This window comes from Corticium candelabrum, chromosome 2 (assembly GCF_963422355.1).
Source record: "Corticium candelabrum chromosome 2, ooCorCand1.1, whole genome shotgun sequence".
NCBI lineage: Eukaryota > Metazoa > Porifera > Homoscleromorpha > Homosclerophorida > Plakinidae > Corticium > Corticium candelabrum.
In genome coordinates, this window is record NC_085086.1 from 10,219,287 (window position 1) to 10,239,650 (window position 20,364).

Sequence of the window (20,364 nt, forward strand, 5' to 3'; positions counted from 1 at the left end):
GTCATACATACACTACATAAATAGATAGCTACATTCTTAATTGCTTACCGTGTATTGCAACCGGTCTTTGTTGCCTTTCACTAGTTCTAGCGAACCATCCATTCTTGACACGAAGCGTCTAATGACAGCTCGACGCCTATCGACCACAATCGTACACTGCGTAGATCCTCCCATGGGCGGAACCTTCGGTTCACACAGATCGACGGCTCCGTCAAACGTTTGGTCTCTAGCCTTGTGTAGTACTCTGTATACGGCTTACACACATTTGCATGTACTGAACGGCGGTATTATTGTTAATTAATTAATAAAGATGAATGTTCGAGAGCTCCTAGACTGTAAAGTCAAATGATGGAGTGTAATCACACAGTGCACGTGTCATTATGACCTAGCGATGTTGCGTAAATCAACGTATCTAGATAAGACGTAAATAGACGTAAAATACGAAGACACGTAAATCTTTCGTCATTTACGATCTTCGTAATTGACGTCGCAAAGAGCATGCGCAAAGCTACACTTCAGACGTAAAATACGACCCGGGATCGTAAATTACGAAACAATTACGCGCCTTCGTATTTTACGTCGATTTACGAGCGTGCGGGCCAGTAGTGATATAGGTGTGTCTATTACTTCACACATCGATCGCAATGAAATGTCATTCTAGATAACCGCGATCGACACAACTCGATACTTACTTACGTATACAGCTCACAACTGTCGAAAGCTGCCTCAAAACTGATCACTCTCTAGATAATTAATGTCTGAAGTACCACGAGTCGATCTAACCGATCGGTCTGACTAGAGTGACAACGGTGTGTCGTTCAATAATCTGACTGACTATATATAGTTAGTGGGCTAGATGTTGAAAGTCTTAGTTGGAAGAATTATTGTTTCTGTTCTTCCGGTAATGATAGTCTTTCGGAAGCAGGTTTGGCTGTCTGGCTAACAGTCTGATTGGGGTCTTAATTATAAGTCTGATTATTCTGTTTGTCAGAGTGGAAAAATTAGAGTGGAAAAAATTTATTATTGAGGGTGCGGGTCTGGTTGTTTGGGTAACAGTCTGATTGGTGTCTTATAAGTCTGATTATTCTGTTTGTCATATATGAAAAAATTAGAGTGGAGATAATTTTTTATTTGGTTGACTAACCAATCGGTCTGACTAGAGTGACAACGGTGTGTAGTTCATGTGTGTGTGTGTGTGTGTGTGTGTGTGTGTGTGTGTGTGTGTGTGTGTGTGTGTGTGTGTGTGTGTGTGTGTGTGTGTGTGTGTGTGGTGTGTGTGCATGTCATGCATTTATCATTCATTTTTATATGTCTGCCTGTCTCTGTTCATTTGCGTGTGTCTACCTCTATCCTTGCATCATGCTCATGTCTGTAGGTCGTCTACGAACTCTATAGGAATTATCTCGTCTATCTATTCGCCAACTGCTCGGTCCATCAAGAATCGACAAAATCCATCAACTTCCCTTACCACCTTCACTCACAATGTACCTCAAAGACATGTTCTACAGGTCACCTCCTGACAGTCGATGACACAGTTCATGTCGACCGAGTTTACTATCGACGTCAATTATATAAACAGTTGTACACATGAGGAATATGGATTATGTTGTTGCTGAATGATAATAGATGGTATTATTGCTTTATGAGATTTGAGCGCTTTCTCAACGTCTGCTGATGTAAGGAGGTATGTTGGATAGAAAAACGTGAATATGGAGCTTGATGTGATATAATAATATAATATGGTATCATTAGATGCTCTTACACTTGCATACACGCCAAGTATCTTCCATCAACATACAGTTGGATAAACGTAACAAAATGTCAAATACACACAAACTAAAAATAAGGTAATTTGTTAACACAAAATGTTATGGACATTTCAGACTTTCTATTGACATGATCGTTTCGAGTTCTTCATCCAACCCTCCCGCTGTGATGAGTTCTCCATTCTGAGTTGAGAATGCAGCATGTAACCACCGTTTGTGTGTCATCAGTGGAAGAGGGAAGCCACTTGGTAGATCTCTCATCATATAATTTGCGATCAGATCGCGATCCATTCTGGTCTGGTGTGGACAGTAAGTATACTTACACACACACACACACACACACACACACACACACACACACACACACACACACACACACACACACACACACACACACACACACACACACACACACACACACACCACACACCCCTAAGGCTTTACTCCCTATGTGAGTAAGATCAACCAACAAGATCCTGTGTAATGATAGCCACACATACCGCCAGTGCAAGTCACATGATGCTGTACCTAATAGCTACTCGTATAGCGCCGAGAACGCATGGACAAGTCTTAATGACACAACATCATGGAACAGCTGCATACGTGGACTGACACGTGCACTCTTGTAGTGTACAGCAACAACTCTGTTGTCCAACTTGTCAAGTTCAAGTCTCCATCCACAACAGGCAATACAGAACGTCATTGATCCACTCTGATGTGTCAGAGTTTTGCAACACAAATTGCCTTTCATCAAGTCATCACAATTGCATTTCTTTCTGTATTCGATGAAGTCGGGAATGATCGCGTCGAGGTCTACTGGCTGGATTGATAGCCACTCGACAGGTTGGTTGTCTCCATCGGCTACTGCCAGAGTCTTCCACAAAACCAAACTCTCACCAATGTCACAACACGTCTGTAGTATAGAACAATCAATCAGCAAGAACTCTTGCATAACTGGGATGACCGGCAGATACAATTTTGTCTGTGAAACATGAACGTGCATGAGATAGAAAAAGGAAAATGACAAAGTGAACAAGAAGAGGAGAGACAGACAGACACTACAAATATGGGTTAATAGCTTATGTTGATTGATATCAACACGTGTGAAAGGTGAAATACAAAAAGAATGGTTAAGAATAAGTGAGGCGCATTGATGTGTAGTTGGGATAGCATAAGAGATACAGTGCAGACAATATGGTTCTGTAGCACATAAAGTTACTAAAGCTAAAGCACGTAAACCATTTTATGTGTTTGTTTGTCTGTTTGTCTGTCTATCTGTCTGTCAACACACATTTCCTAAAATGACAACCACAATACTTTGCAGTCCAATAAAACAGTTACAAACACCCTCACACTTATGGACACACAATTACACAAACAAACAAAACAAACACACACAACTAAATGAATAAAGTGAGTTTACATTGAGCTGTTGCCATTTCGAGTGAGAACAAATAGTCTCCAATTTCTTTCATTTGCTCTGATCAACTGCCATAAACCTACATGTCAACATCTGATCAGGCATGCATGCAAATGTACACACACACACACACACACACACACACACACACACACACACACACACAAACATGCACACGTGCACACACACGCAAATTTCTACCACAAACAATACCTTAGATCCTTGATAATACAGCAAACCACATGCACCCTTGTGCAATACAGACTTTCTCGCTTTCCAGTTGTGTATCCGATGTCCCTATTGCAACAACAAAACCATTCAACATCCAATTCTTTAGCAACATGCACACATAGCCACTTTCTCATCCAATGTACCTTTTTCATTAAGAATCCTTGCCTTGTTGTTTCCACAATTTTTCCACCTGACTGAACCATCTCCACATGTCACACACATAATTAATTAATTAATTAATTAAGTAAGTAAGTAAAAATATTTTCTTTACCGACTGTTGAAGTGCCACACTGTGTCTGCATGCCACATTCAGAACGCGAGTCTGTCTCTGAACTGGTCAATTCTGCATTTCTGGACAATGTACTGAAACACTGTTCTACTGGCTTGGATGGTGACAATGAGACAAATAGAAACAAGTATGAAGTAGTAGACATACATGGCAATGTCATGTAGTGTGTACTGTGTCCACAGTAATCGACACTCAAATTTCTGTGATTGTGTGTGTGTGTGTGTGTGTGTGTGTGTGTGTGTGTGTGTGTGTGTGTGTGTGTGTGTGTGTGTGTGTGTGTGTGTGTGTGTGTGTGTGTGTGTGTGTGTGTGTGTGTGTGTGTGTGTGTGTGTGTGTGTGTGTGTGTGTGTGTGTGTGTGTGTGTGTGTGTACCAAACATGCAGATCAAATCAACTAAACACAAACTTACAAATCTATAAAAAGCTCCTACACCATCCACAAACGCCAACTTCTTCCAATGCGAATGCTTCTTGAACGACTCTTTATTCAACCCTCCCACCGGCTGTAGATACGCTTCATTCAAGAGACCGTTTGCTAATTGACATCCTTCCTCCCTCATTGTGACAAACGACAACGACAACAACCACTCAATTAACTCACAACTTTCACATGAAACAAACAAAATTTTTATACAAGTAAACTTAGATGAGGATAAGACACACAACACACCAGCAAAACAGTCTTTGTATGTTTTCACTCCATTCTTGTGCTCGCCGAGTGGAACACCGGCATCAGGGTCTTGCATGGCGGCTATCAGTTCACTAAACATCATCGACTTAGTTTAGTCATGAAAGTAGATACAATGAGTGACAAGTACAGCAAAGTAAGCAAATTGGTTGTAACATATGACATGAGGTAGAAGGTTTGTGTAGAAGTGATTAAATTACAGTGGTTGATATCAATAAGTTATTGTCTTGTTATAACGTTGAGTAAGTGGCATGTTGTCAGGTACAACACTTTTGATTAATTATACACTTATGTAACATGTTTTGGTTTCACAGTCTCTTCACCACTGGTCACCACAGACAGACAGACACACAGTTAGACAGACAGCCAAACAGACAGACAGACAGACAGACAGACAGACAGACAGATAGATTTGTTTTATTGTCATCAAACGTCACTACTTACATCACTTGCTGCAGTACTAAAAGTTCTACTTTCCTACTGTTCTTCGTTTTAATTAATGAATAGAACTATGAATGGCTTTGTCCATCTCTAGCTTGTCTTGTCCATCCAAACAATTCAATGAAAGCCTAGATAGCTTTCTTAAAACAACTCTACTGTTACATTTCTGAATAATCACAGAAAATCTTCTTCTCCAATAGCTTCTAAACGCTGCTTCATTTTTCCTTCCCAGCATGTCTTTGGACTTCTTTGCAAGTTCATTTAAAAATTCCTCTGCTTTGGGTCCCCAACGACCAAAGTGTTCGAACACCAGAGAAGTAACAAAAGGCTTAGAACCATCTGGTAATGATTCGATGACAGATAGACAGACAGACAGACAGACAGACAGACAGACAAATTATTTTATTTTTACAGATCCTCTACTTGTACACATCCTAAACTTCTATGATAAACCAGTCCTTCACAGCGAAATACTTTAAAACATTAGTGGACTTGGGTCTGTACATTAAAGTCAAAAAGCTTGTCCATGTCATTCTTCGTTTCTGAAACTCTTGACAACTTTTTGAGGATTACTTTTGCATTGCATCTTTCAAGAATCAAAGAGAACCGTTTCCTCCAAAAAGTTTTGAATTGTTCTGCACTACAAAAGGCGTCTTCCTCCATACGGCTGCACTGTTTTGAGAGAGTGTGTAAGAAGGCATCGGCTTGCAGGCCCCATCTACTAAAGTGCTCAAACACTAGTGGGATACACTTTGATGACGTCCATCCTGGTAGAATTTCTTCTGTATCCTTAAAGGTCTTCTTCTCTTCTCTTGTGTGGGCAGCAAACCCATGCTCCCTGCTGGATCGTTTTAGAATACGTTGACTCCATGGGTGTGCCAATGACAGACAGACAGACAAACACAAAAACAAGCAGCAAGTGAATAAATGAGAATACAGACCAACAAACAAAAAACTAAGACAAACAGACAACCAGACTGATAAATAAACAAACAACAACACGAATCACAAACATCGTGTACAATCACTAACCAACAGCTATTGCCACGCCCATTTCTCTAGTCCACACGCCAACGTCACACGTACCAGATCCATAAGGAAATGAGGACTACAACACAAAACATTCATTAACTCATTAGACTCATCAAGCAACCAACCACCATCTACTCCACAGATTAGACAAACCAAATCTCTACTTCCTATCACCAAGCAGCACTCACTGTCATTGATGCTCCACAGCCTCACGCCTTCAAGCCTTCTCCACGTGCAATAGTCAACGACCACTTTGCAATGGCCAAACTCCAACTCTTGATGATATCAAATCACAGACTCAAAATTAGCTGCAAACCACACAGACATAACTGGCTTGATATAGACTTGATATTAACATAACGTCTAGTCCTTGTTTTAATTAATTATTTACCGTAATAAAATATATTACAACGAATGTGTACGCAAACGCTCTACCTAACGCGCGTTAAAATATATTAATTTTATGACAATAACAATTTATGTATATTTATTTACGTTGGCACTGTTTGTAGTCAAAAGCTCGTACACCACCTCATCTTGCACTCGCTCAAATTTATTTCTAAACTATCGATCACGTGACTTACTCTGACAACTTTCACTTCAATTCGTCGTTTTCTCCACTCTCAACACGAATATCAAAGCTACGAACCACGTTTATCAATCTCGCAAGTCCAACCTCGCCAACTAAAGCAAGACAGACAAGTTCCGATTGAGAAATGAAGAAAAATCCATTCACGTCGTCGACATTTCAATGATTAACTGACTGGCATCGATAACCTTCTCGCTGATTTCCGTTATCAAACCAGATTTACTGCTACGCTTGTCCAAAGAGCAACGAACACGAACAAACATTTAAAGCTAGAAATTAACCACAAACTCTCCCGGATGTTCAACGCTTGCATTCCTTTTTCCACTTCACCACTGCTCGTTCAAAATGCAAATCACGTGACTACTAATTAAGAAAACAACCTTCACGATCTAGTTTATGTTACACACACTAAATTTCACACCAAATTGTCTTTATACAAACACTAGAGATTATAATATAACAAATACACACAAATTGAAAGAAAATGCAAATATTAGTCACACTTAAGACTTTCTATTGAATCTTCATCAAACCCTCCTGCTGTGATGAGTTCTCCATTCTGAGTTGAGAATGCAGCATGTCCCACCCGTTTGTGTGTCATGAGTGGAAGAGGAAGCCATTTGGTAGATCTCTCATCATATAATTCTACAATATTAGAAGAAGGAGAAAACCTCTGTTGTTGTGTCAATCCTCCAGTCCCCACCAGTCTGTTACTGACTGACGTTAGTGTAGGCCAATATGTGGTTGTAGAGGGGATTGTTCTCCATTTTCTATCACGAACATCTGCACACTCAAACATATTACTAGAGTGAAGTCCATCAGCCAATCCTCCCCCTACAAACACTGTGTTGTTTATAATAACAGAAGAACAGGAATGACGTTTTGTTTGCATGTCATCCATCTTATACCAATGACCGCTGTGAAGGTCACACACACGTGCTGTGTTCACTCTCTCCCCTGACTTAGTCTCACCACCCACCACATACAATGAGTTGTCATGAAGAGCAACAGATACACCATACAACTGCAGTTCATTTGGTAGAACTGTGAGGAAACGCCATTTCTTGTCTTCATTCAAATAAAATTGTTCAATCACAAACTGATCTTTACCTCCATCCTCCACACACACCAGACACACACCTTGATGACACACTACATTCCTGATGTCACCATTCTTTCTCACAAACTTGTCCCACTTATCATGTTCATAAGTGAGAACATGCAGATTACTATCATAACCTCCTACCACTAGTCTGCCTTCAATCTCTCCCATTCTATTATATGGCAACCAACTGTCATGAGGCATGTGTACATTCCACTGCGTCCATGATGGCAGACTGTCATTAATCTAGAATCAACACAACATGTACAATAGATGGAAACAAGAACAATTATAAAAATTTAAATAAAAATACAAACAAGTCAAACATCAGCTGTATTTGCATGTCTGTATTTAGTACAAAATAAACATTTTATAAAACAATCAAACTTCATATTAATTAACACATACATTACAACAACTGTCTCTTATCAACTATACTTTACATGCAATAATTTACTGTAAGTATGTCCGTGCAAAGTAAAAGGTTTGTGAAAAAGACTAATCATGTTGATATCAACAAGGGTAATGTGTCTCACTGCGTCCGTGTGTGTGTGTGTGTGTGTGTGTGTGTGCACGCGCGTGCCACTCTGTGTGTGATGCATGTGCGCGCGCGCGCGTGTGTGTGGTGTGTATGTTTGTGTGTGTGTGTGTGTGTGTGTGTGTGTGTGTGTGTGTGTGTGTGTGTGTGTGTGTGTGTGTGTAGAGTGGAATATAACAGTCAATCATTGCTCATTGACCAACCGTGTTCGTGATTGACCACAATTTTGCTTTGATCAAACATACCTACATGACTGGTAAAGGTGAAATAGTTATTGCATGGATGGTGCTGGTAGGGAATCAATGAGCAACCCAAAACTCCAGACAATTAACTGACACAAGCAGGCAAATTATCTGAGGACCTCCAGATGTATGAGTGCAAATTGACGTTTTAGAGCAAATATTATATTTATTGCCCCAAACACCATTTATTGCACTAGCTGCACTCCAATAAGACAAACGGTGGGAGGGCCACGTGTACGTAACTAAATTGTTTGTTGAACAACAACATGCTCTTGATAATTAGCTTGCTCTTCTCTTGATCACTTCATGTCATTACTTTACAGGCCTTACTTTAACTAAAATTTTAGTTACAATGAATTGTAATCACCATGACAACCATGCAACAAAACAAAAGAAAACAAGCCAAATTTTATGTTTTGATTTTGATAGCAAATAAATACAGAAATCAAACAAGAATGAATGAACAAAATTTAAAATGTCGGGTCGACCTCTTTTGCTAGCACACGATGTCTGACCATAAATTTTGCCTTTTTATGTATTCCACTCTGCAAACATATCATTTGTACGTGCCAATGTCTGATTGTTCTAGAAGGCTATTTGCCAAATCAATTTGTACCGTTCTGGTCCCCAATAGAGTCGCACGCTTCGTGTGTTCTCTGGTCTGGAAGTTGGAGGCTAGACATGTACATGCATGTGTGGTATGTAGAGATCATAACGTACAGAACATGCACACAATAACCATAAATATCAATTGTACTGAGAATGACATCAATTTATAATAAAATAACTTCATTACTTCGTTGTCTTTCTGTGACTGCATCTCATCAAATCGTCTCTCATTACACCCAACATTCACATTCCTTTCCCTTGGATCATCCTAACAAACAAATAATGTGAAAATATAATACAATCCATCAATATTGATATCAACATTAACAAACAAATGACACAAAACTCTTTATACCAAAGTTGTTGTTCTTGTGTTGTGGACTACAAAGTAGATTCTCCCTTCATCAGTCCTTCTCATCTCCCAGCCTGTTGGTAATGCATTCTATAACCGAGAGAAAGTCTTAATACAGAATGACAATAACAATACAAAATAGAAATGTACATTTATCATTCAATGTTCTGGTACATCACAATGAAAAGTGAAATTACAATCGTTTATGTCGTGTTCATAAACACTCATTCTAGTGCATCCTGTTATGTAAGGTAGCATGTCTACTTTAGTTTAGCACACCTGGTGTTAGCATACTTGAGAGAGTTCCCCTAATGTATTGCACGTGTTCTCACCAAAGCAGACGACTGACTAAGTACATCCATGAGTATCTCAGCAATCCTTCTAATCTGCTTAATTAATATTAATTCTAAAACCATGTCACACCACATTTTGCATTATGGCAGCAAACTCAGTGTGTGTGTGTGTGTGTGTGTGTGTGTGTGTGTGTGTGTGTGTGTGTGTGTGTGTGTGTGTGTGTGTTTGCCGTGCGTGTGCGTGTCGTGTGTGTGTGTGTGTGTATGTGTGTGTCATGTGTGTGTTGTGAGTGAGTGTGTGTTGTGTGTGCATGCATGCGTGCGTATTTGTGTGTGTGTGTGTGTGTGTGCGTGTGTGTGTGTGTGTGTGTCATGTGTGTGAGTGTGTATGCGTGTGTGTGTGTCATGTGTGCATGTGTGTGTGTTACCACCCTGGAAACTCCCACCCAAATAGACCTTCAGTAAAAAGTGCAGTGATATCATATGGTAGTATATATGGTATACCTCCCATTCCTTCACCTTGTTTACATGTTGTGCTTTGTAACAACGAAAAGCCAAATTTGTCCAATCTGCTAATCCAATGCCAATGTCCGATTATTCTAGAAGGCTATTTGCCAAATCAATTTGTACCGTTATAGTTCAGACTAGAGTCGCACGCTTCGTGCGTTCTTTGGTCTGCAAGTTCGAGGCTAGACATGTACATGCATGTGTGATATGTAGAGATCAAAGCTTCTCATGTCACTCGCCTGCTTGTAATTATCTGGACGTTGATGATAACATCGAAATGACAAATTTGTCCATTCAATTCCCATCTTTTCTGTCTCCACTTCCTTCACTCGTGCCTCTGCACCATCTGCTCGTGTTTCTGCACTATCTGCTCGAGCCTCTGCACTATCTGCTCGAGTTTCCTCATTACAAGCTCGTGTTTCTGCAGCATCTGCTCGTATCTTTTCAGCATCAGCTCGTCGTCTCTCCTGTTTTGCCATTTCCTCGGCTACTCTTCTTTCCCTCTCTAGTTGAGACACTTGAACAAGCAGCAGCTCCGCTTGCCTTTGAAGACTCACAGTTTCTTGTGACCTTGTTGTCCCTACATTACATATCATGTGTGTATTGTTAACTAATACAGAGACAAACATAAACACGAGTGATGAGACCTTGTGCAAAGAGAGAAACTTTCACAGGATCCTCTTCCAGCTTGTCGGCAACATGTGACTGACCGACAAAACGAAGAATGTTGCAGAATGTGGCAAACATCGCAATCGGTTTAGTGGGAAGAATATCAATGACAAGTAGATGTACTCTTCCTTCTTGAGTGAGACGGTTGTTCTCTAGAGCATCGAAGTCGTCTTTGGATATGAGAAATCGTTCATACAGACAGCCGAGAAATTCAGTGGTAAAACAAAGGCATCGAGACAGGAAAGAGTAATTCATTCGAATAGCTGACCACGGCTCAACACGAGACATGAGTGAGAGCCATGCATGCTCACACATCACTAATGGCTGTCTCACACTCTCGGTGTCTGTTTGTGTGTCTCCACCTTTCATTTCCACTGTGTTCATATACAGAGCACATTATGAAGTAGAAAGATACATAGAAACTTAAATACAAAAAATTACCTAAAGTCGATTGAGACGTGATTTTCTCATCTTTTTGTGTTGTAGACTGTAACTCAGAATGTGCACATGAAGCTGAAGCAATGGGTGAGACCTCTGGTTTAGTGTGCTCCGCATTGTCTATTCAAACATTTAGTTAATATTAAAATCATATTAATATTAATAAGTATTATTAAGTATTAACTAATATTAATTAAGGGCACAGTAGGATGGCATAAACTTATGTCTACTAATGTGCAAAACTTCAGAACAAAATTGCCTGTATGTTATGTGCTGATTAAATAAGTTTGTATTAAATTAATCAATCCTTAAAACCTCCCCAAATTGATTCCAAATTTTAGCTTCAGTCATTGGGATACTAAAACATTTATATAAAGGTGAAATACTATATTATAGTTCCTAATGTAATATCACGTGACTAAACACACCCTTTCATTAACGTGCGTTAGATCGGCCCAATCTAAATTTCCATGCTTCATACTAACATGCAAGATATTTGCTCTAATAAATCCTTACTCTCAATGCTGTCTCGACGAAGTCGCTTGACCAGATCATCTAGAGTAGAATCTCCAACATCACTGAGAACTTCACAAAATTTCTCAAACGATCCGACGCTTTGCTTGCGCAGCACACTCAAAATTTCCTTTGCCACTTCTTCTTCTGACTTGGACTTAGACAATTTGTTAAACTCTTCCTCCTCCGATGCAGTGAGAAGATGTTTGCTATAAAGTCTGGAGGTGAGGTGATGCCGACTTGGAGATAAGAGTATTACCACCTCCATGTATTGGGGCCTCACATGAGTTTCCCATTTAGGGTCTATTCCTACAGCCATGTAGGTAACTAACAAATTATTTAACTAAAAAATTACCCAAAATACCAAACTTACGTAAGGTAGACTGAGACATGATTTTCTCGTCTTCCTGTGTTGTAGACTGTAACTCAAAATTTGCACATGCAGTTCAAGTAGTGGCTGTGTCCTCTGATTGAGTGTGCTCCACGAAATCTATTACAACAATCATGTCAATTTATCATCAAATAAGATGACAATGTTGCAACCGAGTAATCTCGGTCTCGCGTACCCAGACCCTACCGCCGCGTCATAATTGAAATGGCGCGACGGTAAGGTCTGGCTACGCGAGACCACAGTCACTCAGCCTTCAATCCTCGTAACCTCTCGCGCGATCTGCTGCTCTCTTGCAGCCCTAAATTGCAATAGAAACGCGTGCGGCACAGCAATAAACGTTGCCAGACGGTAACGTGACGACAAACGGTAGGATTGACGATCAACAGAGCACCGACGTCGAGAGACAGAGATGAAGACGATATTGTAAACGAGATTCTTCACTAGCGATTCTATCAATTGTTTGATAGACTCACAAACACGCGGAATACTCACCCATAACACGACATGTTCTCGCGCCACTTGGCAAGTAACTGGAGTGTGCGCATCAAACATTGGCTTCTACAATGATGTCATCTAGACTATTAGCCAATCACCATCCTCGCATGTGTCAAACTCATGACACAACAGTCCCCAGTGTATTGTCAATAAATGCACGGAATTGCAATTATAATAGTGGGTGTGTTGTTTATGCTTTCGATTTCTTCCAACAAATAATAATAATATATTGAGAAATGCATCCCTCCATTACAACAGTCAAATATATTGATGCTTTTTAAGGATTTATTCCATTTGGTTATGTCCCGTATCAACTTGCCCTCTACTCATCACAAAGAGAGGCAAACAGCCATGAACTCACAGTAATAGACTTTCCATCAAACTCAATAAAAAAGTCTATATATAGCAAACTCAACCCTAAATTAGAAATCAAAATGGCGGGGCCTCGAATTAAACTAATAATGGATGCTCATTGCATTGCCACTCGTGCGAGCGAGCACGTACTAGACAGCTGCAGAGTAAAATTTTAAAACAACGTCTAGAATACGTTGTTGGATACACTAGCTGTATTTAGTAAAAGATCAGGAAAAGAGAGCTGCTGCTAGATACCGTAGTAACTTGCAGACGCATTGATTCGGGCAGCATTTACATAGTCAAAGCGGCAAAAAGCAAAACACGACTGTTGCATCTAATACTACTGGCCCGCACGCTCGTAAATCGACGTAAATAGCACGTAAATCGAATTTACGGTCATCGTATTGAAACCGTAAATTACGCCGATGGTGCTCGTAAATAGGCGTATTCATTCGTAAATAGACGTATTTGTTCGTAAATGGCCACTTTACGTTTATTTACGGTCATTTACGTTGCAATTACGAGTTATTTACGATTGTTTTACGTATATAGGGTTTACGACTCGATTTACTCTAACTTACGTCAATTTACGTTGTGAAAACGGTTCATATACTGGGTATTTACGTAAAATTTACGTCTAATTACGGCCTAATTACTTTTCAATTACGGTCATAGACGTAGAAGTTACGACTGAGTTTCCGTATCTATGCATGCAGTAACGCGAGAGTGCAAATTGCCACACCGATATGCAAATTTCCTCTAGTATCCAACTAATTATGTTAATTACAAAATAATATAATACAAATTACAAAATCACAAGATAAATTAGTCGACAGTTTTCTCGATTCCGTATAATTTTTTCCTGCCGAATGAAGAGATCAATGCTAATGTCACGAACGTACACATGTAGATGATGCTAATACATTTAGTGCCCTCGATGGCAGTCGTCTTCTTCTGCTTTCGGGTAGAATCGTCTTCCCATCGATAATTTGAATTATTTCAATCAAAAAAGAATCCGTATCAAAAAGATGTCTAATTGTAAGTCAGAGTATCTATATATATATAGCTATTTTTAGAATACCTGTCGTTTAGCTAGAAGTCCCAGCGCCACGGGGCAACCCATTGTCGTGATTGTTCAAAAGCATGCACCCGTTGCTTGGAAGTGGGTACGCTACCTGCAGCTGTCGCTAGCCCTGCAGCTTGGAAATCTATTTCACCCGTTACCACAAATTGAATTTAAATATTGTGATAATGAACTACGATTGTCACGTGCACGACAGATACGTAGTTCCGAGCTTGCCATTGGCGACAGCTGCAGGTTTCCCAAATCTTCGTCACCGACTGCCCGTTCACGATCAAGAGATGGATGTCGTGACGAGTACTACTACAGAATGACTCTGACCACAGGCCTACTACATCACCAAAAACTTATCATGTCGACATTACTTTTTGAATCGAAGTTTGGCTCGTAGAAGCCTTTTTGTACGTCTTCTCTAGAGAAGGTCTTGCCAATACTCTAGGCAGCTAATCGAATTTCAGCCTTGAGAATGCACGATGTAGTCGACTTAGATCAATTTTTGTCAGTCATACATACACTACATAAATAGATAGCTACATTCTTGATTGCTTACCGTGTATTGCAACCGGTCTTTGTTGCCTTTCACTCGTTCTAGCGAACCATCCATTCTTGGCACGAAGCGTCTAATGACAGCTCGACGCCTATCGACCACAATTGTCCAATGCGTCGATCCTCCCATGGGCGGAACCTTCGGTTCACACAGATCGACGGCTCCGTCAAACGTTTGGTCTCTAGCCTTGTGTAGTACTCTGTATACGGCTTACACACATTTGCATGTACTGAACGGCGGTATTATTGTTAATTAATTAATAAAGATGAATGTTCGAGAGCTCCTAGACTGTACATGTAATGTCAAATGATGGAGTCTAATCACACAGTGCACGTGTCATTATGACCTAGCGATGTTGCGTAAATCAACGTATCTAGATAAGACGTAAATAGACGTAAAATACGAAGACACGTAAATCTTTCGTCATTTACGATCTTCGTAATTGACGTCGCAAAGAGCATGCGCAAAGCTACACTTCAGACGTAAACTACGACCCGGGATCGTAAATTACGAAACAATTACGCGCCTTCGTATTTTACGTCGATTTACGAGCGTGCGGGCCAGTAGTGATATAGGTGTGTCTATTACTTCACACATCGATCGCAATGAAATGTCATTCTAGATAACCGCGATCGACACAACTCGATACTTACTCACGTATACAGCTCACAACTGTCGAAAGCTGCCTCAAAACTGATCACTCTCTAGATAATTAATGTGTGAAGTACCACGAGTCGATCTAACCGATCGGTCTGACTAGAGTGACAACGGTGTGTCGTTCAATAATCTGACTGACTATATATAGTTAGTGGGCTAGATGTTGAAAGTCTTAGTTGGAAGAATTATTGTTTCTGTTCTTCCGGTAATGATAGTCTTTCGGAAGCAGGTTTGGCTGTCTGGCTAACAGTCTGATTGGGGTCTTAATTATAAGTCTGATTATTCTGTTTGTCAGAGTGGAAAAATTAGAGTGGAAAAAATTTATTATTGAGGGTGCGGGTCTGGTTGTTTGGGTAACAGTCTGATTGGTGTCTTATAAGTCTGATTATTCTGTTTGTCATATATGAAAAAATTAGAGTGGAGATAATTTTTTATTTGGTTGACTAACCAATCGGTCTGACTAGAGTGACAACGGTGTGTAGTTCATGTGTGTGTGTGTGTGTGTGTGTGTGTGTGTGTGTGTGTGTGTGTGTGTGTGTGTGTGTGTGTGTGTGTGTGTGTGTGTGTGTGTGTGTGTGTGTGCATGTCATGCATTTATCATTCATTTTTATATGTCTGCCTGTCTCTGTTCATTTGCGTGTGTCTACCTCTATCCTTGCATCATGCTCATGTCTGTAGGTCGTCTACGAACTCTATAGGAATTATCTCGTCTATCTATTCGCCAACTGCTCGGTCCATCAAGAATCGACAAAATCCATCAACTTCCCTTACCACCTTCACTCACAATGTACCTCAAAGACATGTTCTACAGGTCACCTCCTGACAGTCGATGACACAGTTCATGTCGACCGAGTTTACTATCGACGTCAATTATATAAACAGTTGTACACATGAGGAATATGGATTATGTTGTTGCTGAATGATAATAGATGGTATTATTGCTTTATGAGATTTGAGCGCTTTCTCAACGTCTGCTGATGTAAGGAGGTATGTTGGATAGAAAAACGTGAATATGGAGCTTGATGTGATATAATAATATAATATGGTATCATTAGATGCTCTTACACTTGCATACACGCCAAGTATCTTCCATCAACATACAGTTGGATAAACGTAACAAAATGTCAAATACACACAAACTAAAAATAAGGTAATTTGTTAACACAAAATGTTATGGACATTTCAGACTTTCTATTGACATGATCGTTTCGAGTTCTTCATCCAACCCTCCCGCTGTGATGAGTTCTCCATTCTGAGTTGAGAATGCAGCATGTAACCACCGTTTGTGTGTCATCAGTGGAAGAGGAAGCCACTTGGTAGATCTCTCATCATATAATTTGCGATCAGATCGCGATCCATTCTGGTCTGGTGTGGACAGTAAGTATACTTACAACACACACACACACACACACACACACACACACACACACACACACACACACACACACACACACACACACACACACACACACACACACACACACACACACACACACACACCACACACCCCTAAGGCTTTACTCCCTATGTGAGTAAGATCAACCAACAAGATCCTGTGTAATGATAGCCACACATACCGCCAGTGCAAGTCACATGATGCTGTACCTAATAGCTACTCGTATAGCGCCGAGAACGCATGGACAAGTCTTAATGACACAACATCATGGAACAGCTGCATACGTGGACTGACACGTGCACTCTTGTAGTGTACAGCAACAACTCTGTTGTCCAACTTGTCAAGTTCAAGTCTCCATCCACAACAGGCAATACAGAACGTCATTGATCCACTCTGATGTGTCAGAGTTTTGCAACACAAATTGCCTTTCATCAAGTCATCACAATTGCATTTCTTTCTGTATTCGATGAAGTCGGGAATGATCGCGTCGAGGTCTACTGGCTGGATTGATAGCCACTCGACAGGTTGGTTGTCTCCATCGGCTACTGCCAGAGTCTTCCACAAAACCAAACTCTCACCAATGTCACAACACGTCTGTAGTATAGAACAATCAATCAGCAAGAACTCTTGCATAACTGGGATGACCGGCAGATACAATTTTGTCTGTGAAACATGAACGTGCATGAGATAGAAAAAGGAAAATGACAAAGTGAACAAGAAGAGGAGAGACAGACAGACACTACAAATATGGGTTAATAGCTTATGTTGATTGATATCAACACGTGTGAAAGGTGAAATACAAAAAGAATGGTTAAGAATAAGTGAGGCGCATTGATGTGTAGTTGGGATAGCATAAGAGATACAGTGCAGACAATATGGTTCTGTAGCACATAAAGTTACTAAAGCACGTAAACCATTTTATGTGTTTGTTTGTCTGTTTGTCTGTCTATCTGTCTGTCAACACACATTTCCTAAAATGACAACCACAATACTTTGCAGTCCAATAAAACAGTTACAAACACCCTCACACTTATGGACACACAATTACACAAACAAACAAAACAAACACACACAACTAAATGAATAAAGTGAGTTTACATTGAGCTGTTGCCATTTCGAGTGAGAACAAATAGTCTCCAATTTCTTTCATTTGCTCTGATCAACTGCCATAAACCTACATGTCAACATCTGATCAGGCATGCATGCAAATGTACACACACACACACACACACACACACACACACACACACACACACACACACACAAACATGCACACGTGCACACACACGCAAATTTCTACCACAAACAATACCTTAGATCCTTGATAATACAGCAAACCACATGCACCCTTGTGCAATACAGACTTTCTCGCTTTCCAGTTGTGTATCCGATGTCCCTATTGCAACAACAAAACCATTCAACATCCAATTCTTTAGCAACATGCACACATAGCCACTTTCTCATCCAATGTACCTTTTTCATTAAGAATCCTTGCCTTGTTGTTTCCACAATTTTTCCACCTGACTGAACCATCTCCACATGTCACACACATAATTAATTAATTAATTAATTAAGTAAGTAAGTAAAAATATTTTCTTTACCGACTGTTGAAGTGCCACACTGTGTCTGCATGCCACATTCAGAACGCGAGTCTGTCTCTGAACTGGTCAATTCTGCATTTCTGGACAATGTACTGAAACACTGTTCTACTGGCTTGGATGGTGACAATGAGACAAATAGAAACAAGTATGAAGTAGTAGACATACATGGCAATGTCATGTAGTGTGTACTGTGTCCACAGTAATCGACACTCAAATTTCTGTGATTGTGTGTGTGTGTGTGTGTGTGTGTGTGTGTGTGTGTGTGTGTGTGTGTGTGTGTGTGTGTGTGTGTGTGTGTGTGTGTGTGTGTGTGTGTGTGTGTGTGTGTGTGTGTGTGTGTGTGTGTGTGTGTGTGTGTGTGTGTGTGTGTGTGTGTGTGTGTGTGTGTGTGTGTACCAAACATGCAGATCAAATCAACTAAACACAAACTTACAAATCTATAAAAAGCTCCTACACCATCCACAAACGCCAACTTCTTCCAATGCGAATGCTTCTTGAACGACTCTTTATTCAACCCTCCCACCGGCTGTAGATACGCTTCATTCAAGAGACCGTTTGCTAATTGACATCCTTCCTCCCTCATTGTGACAAACGACAACGACAACAACCACTCAATTAACTCACAACTTTCACATGAAACAAACAAAATTTTTATACAAGTAAACTTAGATGAGGATAAGACACACAACACACCAGCAAAACAGTCTTTGTATGTTTTCACTCCATTCTTGTGCTCGCCGAGTGGAACACCGGCATCAGGGTCTTGCATGGCGGCTATCAGTTCACTAAACATCATCGACTTAGTTTAGTCATGAAAGTAGATACAATGAGTGACAAGTACAGCAAAGTAAGCAAATTGGTTGTAACATATGACATGAGGTAGAAGGTTTGTGTAGAAGTGATTAAATTACAGTGGTTGATATCAATAAGTTATTGTCTTGTTATAACGTTGAGTAAGTGGCATGTTGTCAGGTACAACACTTTTGATTAATTATACACTTATGTAACATGTTTTGGTTTCACAGTCTCTTCACCACTGGTCACCACAGACAGACAGACACACAGTTAGACAGACAGCCAAACAGACAGACAGACAGACAGACAGACAGACAGACAGATAGATTTGTTTTATTGTCATCAAACGTCACTACTTACATCACTTGCTGCAGTACTAAAAGTTCTACTTTCCTACTGTTCTTCGTTTTAATTAATGAATAGAACTATGAATGGCTTTGTCCATCTCTAGCTTGTCTTGTCCATCCAAACAATTCAATGAAAGCCTAGATAGCTTTCTTAAAACAACTCTACTGTTACATTTCTGAATAATCACAGAAAATCTTCTTCTCCAATAGCTTCTAAACGCTGCTTCATTTTTCCTTCCCAGCATGTCTTTGGACTTCTTTGCAAGTTCATTTAAAAATTCCTCTGCTTTGGGTCCCCAACGACCAAAGTGTTCGAACACCAGAGAAGTAACAAAAGGCTTAGAACCATCTGGTAATGATTCGATGACAGATAGACAGACAGACAGACAGACAGACAGACAGACAAATTATTTTATTTTTACAGATCCTCTACTTGTACACATCCTAAACTTCTATGATAAACCAGTCCTTCACAGCGAAATACTTTAAAACATTAGTGGACTTGGGTCTGTACATTAAAGTCAAAAAGCTTGTCCATGTCATTCTTCGTTTCTGAAACTCTTGACAACTTTTTGAGGATTACTTTTGCATTGCATCTTTCAAGAATCAAAGAGAACCGTTTCCTCCAAAAAGTTTTGAATTGTTCTGCACTACAAAAGGCGTCTTCCTCCATACGGCTGCACTGTTTTGAGAGAGTGTGTAAGAAGGCATCGGCTTGCAGGCCCCATCTACTAAAGTGCTCAAACACTAGTGGGATACACTTTGATGACGTCCATCCTGGTAGAATTTCTTCTGTATCCTTAAAGGTCTTCTTCTCTTCTCTTGTGTGGGCAGCAAACCCATGCTCCCTGCTGGATCGTTTTAGAATACGTTGACTCCATGGGTGTGCCAATGACAGACAGACAGACAAACACAAAAACAAGCAGCAAGTGAATAAATGAGAATACAGACCAACAAACAAAAAACTAAGACAAACAGACAA

General features: G+C 40.1%; 2 protein-coding genes across 4 annotated transcripts; both read right to left on the reverse strand.

Annotated features, from left to right (window-relative positions):
* Window positions 1–2,152: 2,152 nt before the first annotated feature.
* Window positions 2,153–6,627, reverse strand: LOC134198147 (pleckstrin-like). 2 transcript variants are annotated; one of them, XM_062667487.1, is made up of 10 exons: window positions 6,451–6,627; window positions 6,055–6,174; window positions 5,867–5,942; window positions 4,376–4,467; window positions 4,116–4,308; window positions 3,693–3,800; window positions 3,561–3,620; window positions 3,400–3,483; window positions 3,190–3,254; window positions 2,153–2,679 (listed from the first exon to the last, which is right to left on the reverse strand). In XM_062667487.1, the coding sequence occupies exons 5-10, from the start codon at window positions 4,263–4,265 to the stop codon at window positions 2,628–2,630; spliced, it is 519 nt and encodes a 172-aa protein (XP_062523471.1). In that variant the 5' UTR covers window positions 4,266–4,308; window positions 4,376–4,467; window positions 5,867–5,942; window positions 6,055–6,174; window positions 6,451–6,627; the 3' UTR covers window positions 2,153–2,627. The 2 variants fall into 2 exon arrangements, with proteins under 2 accessions (XP_062523471.1, XP_062523472.1); XM_062667488.1 differs by lacking the exons at window positions 4,116–4,308; window positions 4,376–4,467; window positions 5,867–5,942; window positions 6,055–6,174; window positions 6,451–6,627 and having other exon boundaries at window positions 2,154–2,679; window positions 3,689–3,964.
* A 127-nt stretch (window positions 6,628–6,754) lies between these two features.
* LOC134198146 (uncharacterized) lies at window positions 6,755–12,646 on the reverse strand. Of its 2 annotated transcripts, XM_062667486.1 has the most exons (9): window positions 12,602–12,646; window positions 12,092–12,208; window positions 11,722–12,027; window positions 11,209–11,325; window positions 10,746–11,141; window positions 10,338–10,678; window positions 9,302–9,388; window positions 9,134–9,214; window positions 6,755–7,803 (listed from the first exon to the last, which is right to left on the reverse strand). In XM_062667486.1, the coding sequence occupies exons 2-9, from the start codon at window positions 12,108–12,110 to the stop codon at window positions 6,949–6,951; spliced, it is 2,202 nt and encodes a 733-aa protein (XP_062523470.1). In that variant the 5' UTR covers window positions 12,111–12,208; window positions 12,602–12,646; the 3' UTR covers window positions 6,755–6,948. The 2 variants fall into 2 exon arrangements, with proteins under 2 accessions (XP_062523470.1, XP_062523469.1); XM_062667485.1 differs by lacking the exon at window positions 12,602–12,646 and having other exon boundaries at window positions 12,092–12,268.
* Between the last annotated feature and the right edge of the window lie 7,718 nt (window positions 12,647–20,364).

Bases quoted from the DNA above. Each gene is read 5' to 3' on its own strand.
- LOC134198147 (XM_062667487.1), bottom strand. From the start codon at position 4,265: ATGAGGGAGGAAGGATGTCAATTAGCAAACGGTCTCTTGAATGAAGCG. The intron at 3,255-3,399 runs GTATTGTTTGTG...GGTTTATGGCAG, and splicing joins TGTATTATCAAGGATCTAAG to TTGATCAGAGCAAATGAAAG. The intron at 2,680-3,189 runs GTAAACTCACTT...TCTATACTACAG, and splicing joins CGAAATGGCAACAGCTCAAT to ACGTGTTGTGACATTGGTGA.
- LOC134198146 (XM_062667486.1), bottom strand. The intron at 9,389-10,337 runs GCGAGTGACATG...TCTCGGTTATAG, and splicing joins GTCCAGATAATTACAAGCAG to AATGCATTACCAACAGGCTG. The intron at 9,215-9,301 runs GTATAAAGAGTT...TTTGTTTGTTAG, and splicing joins ACACAAGAACAACAACTTTG to GATGATCCAAGGGAAAGGAA.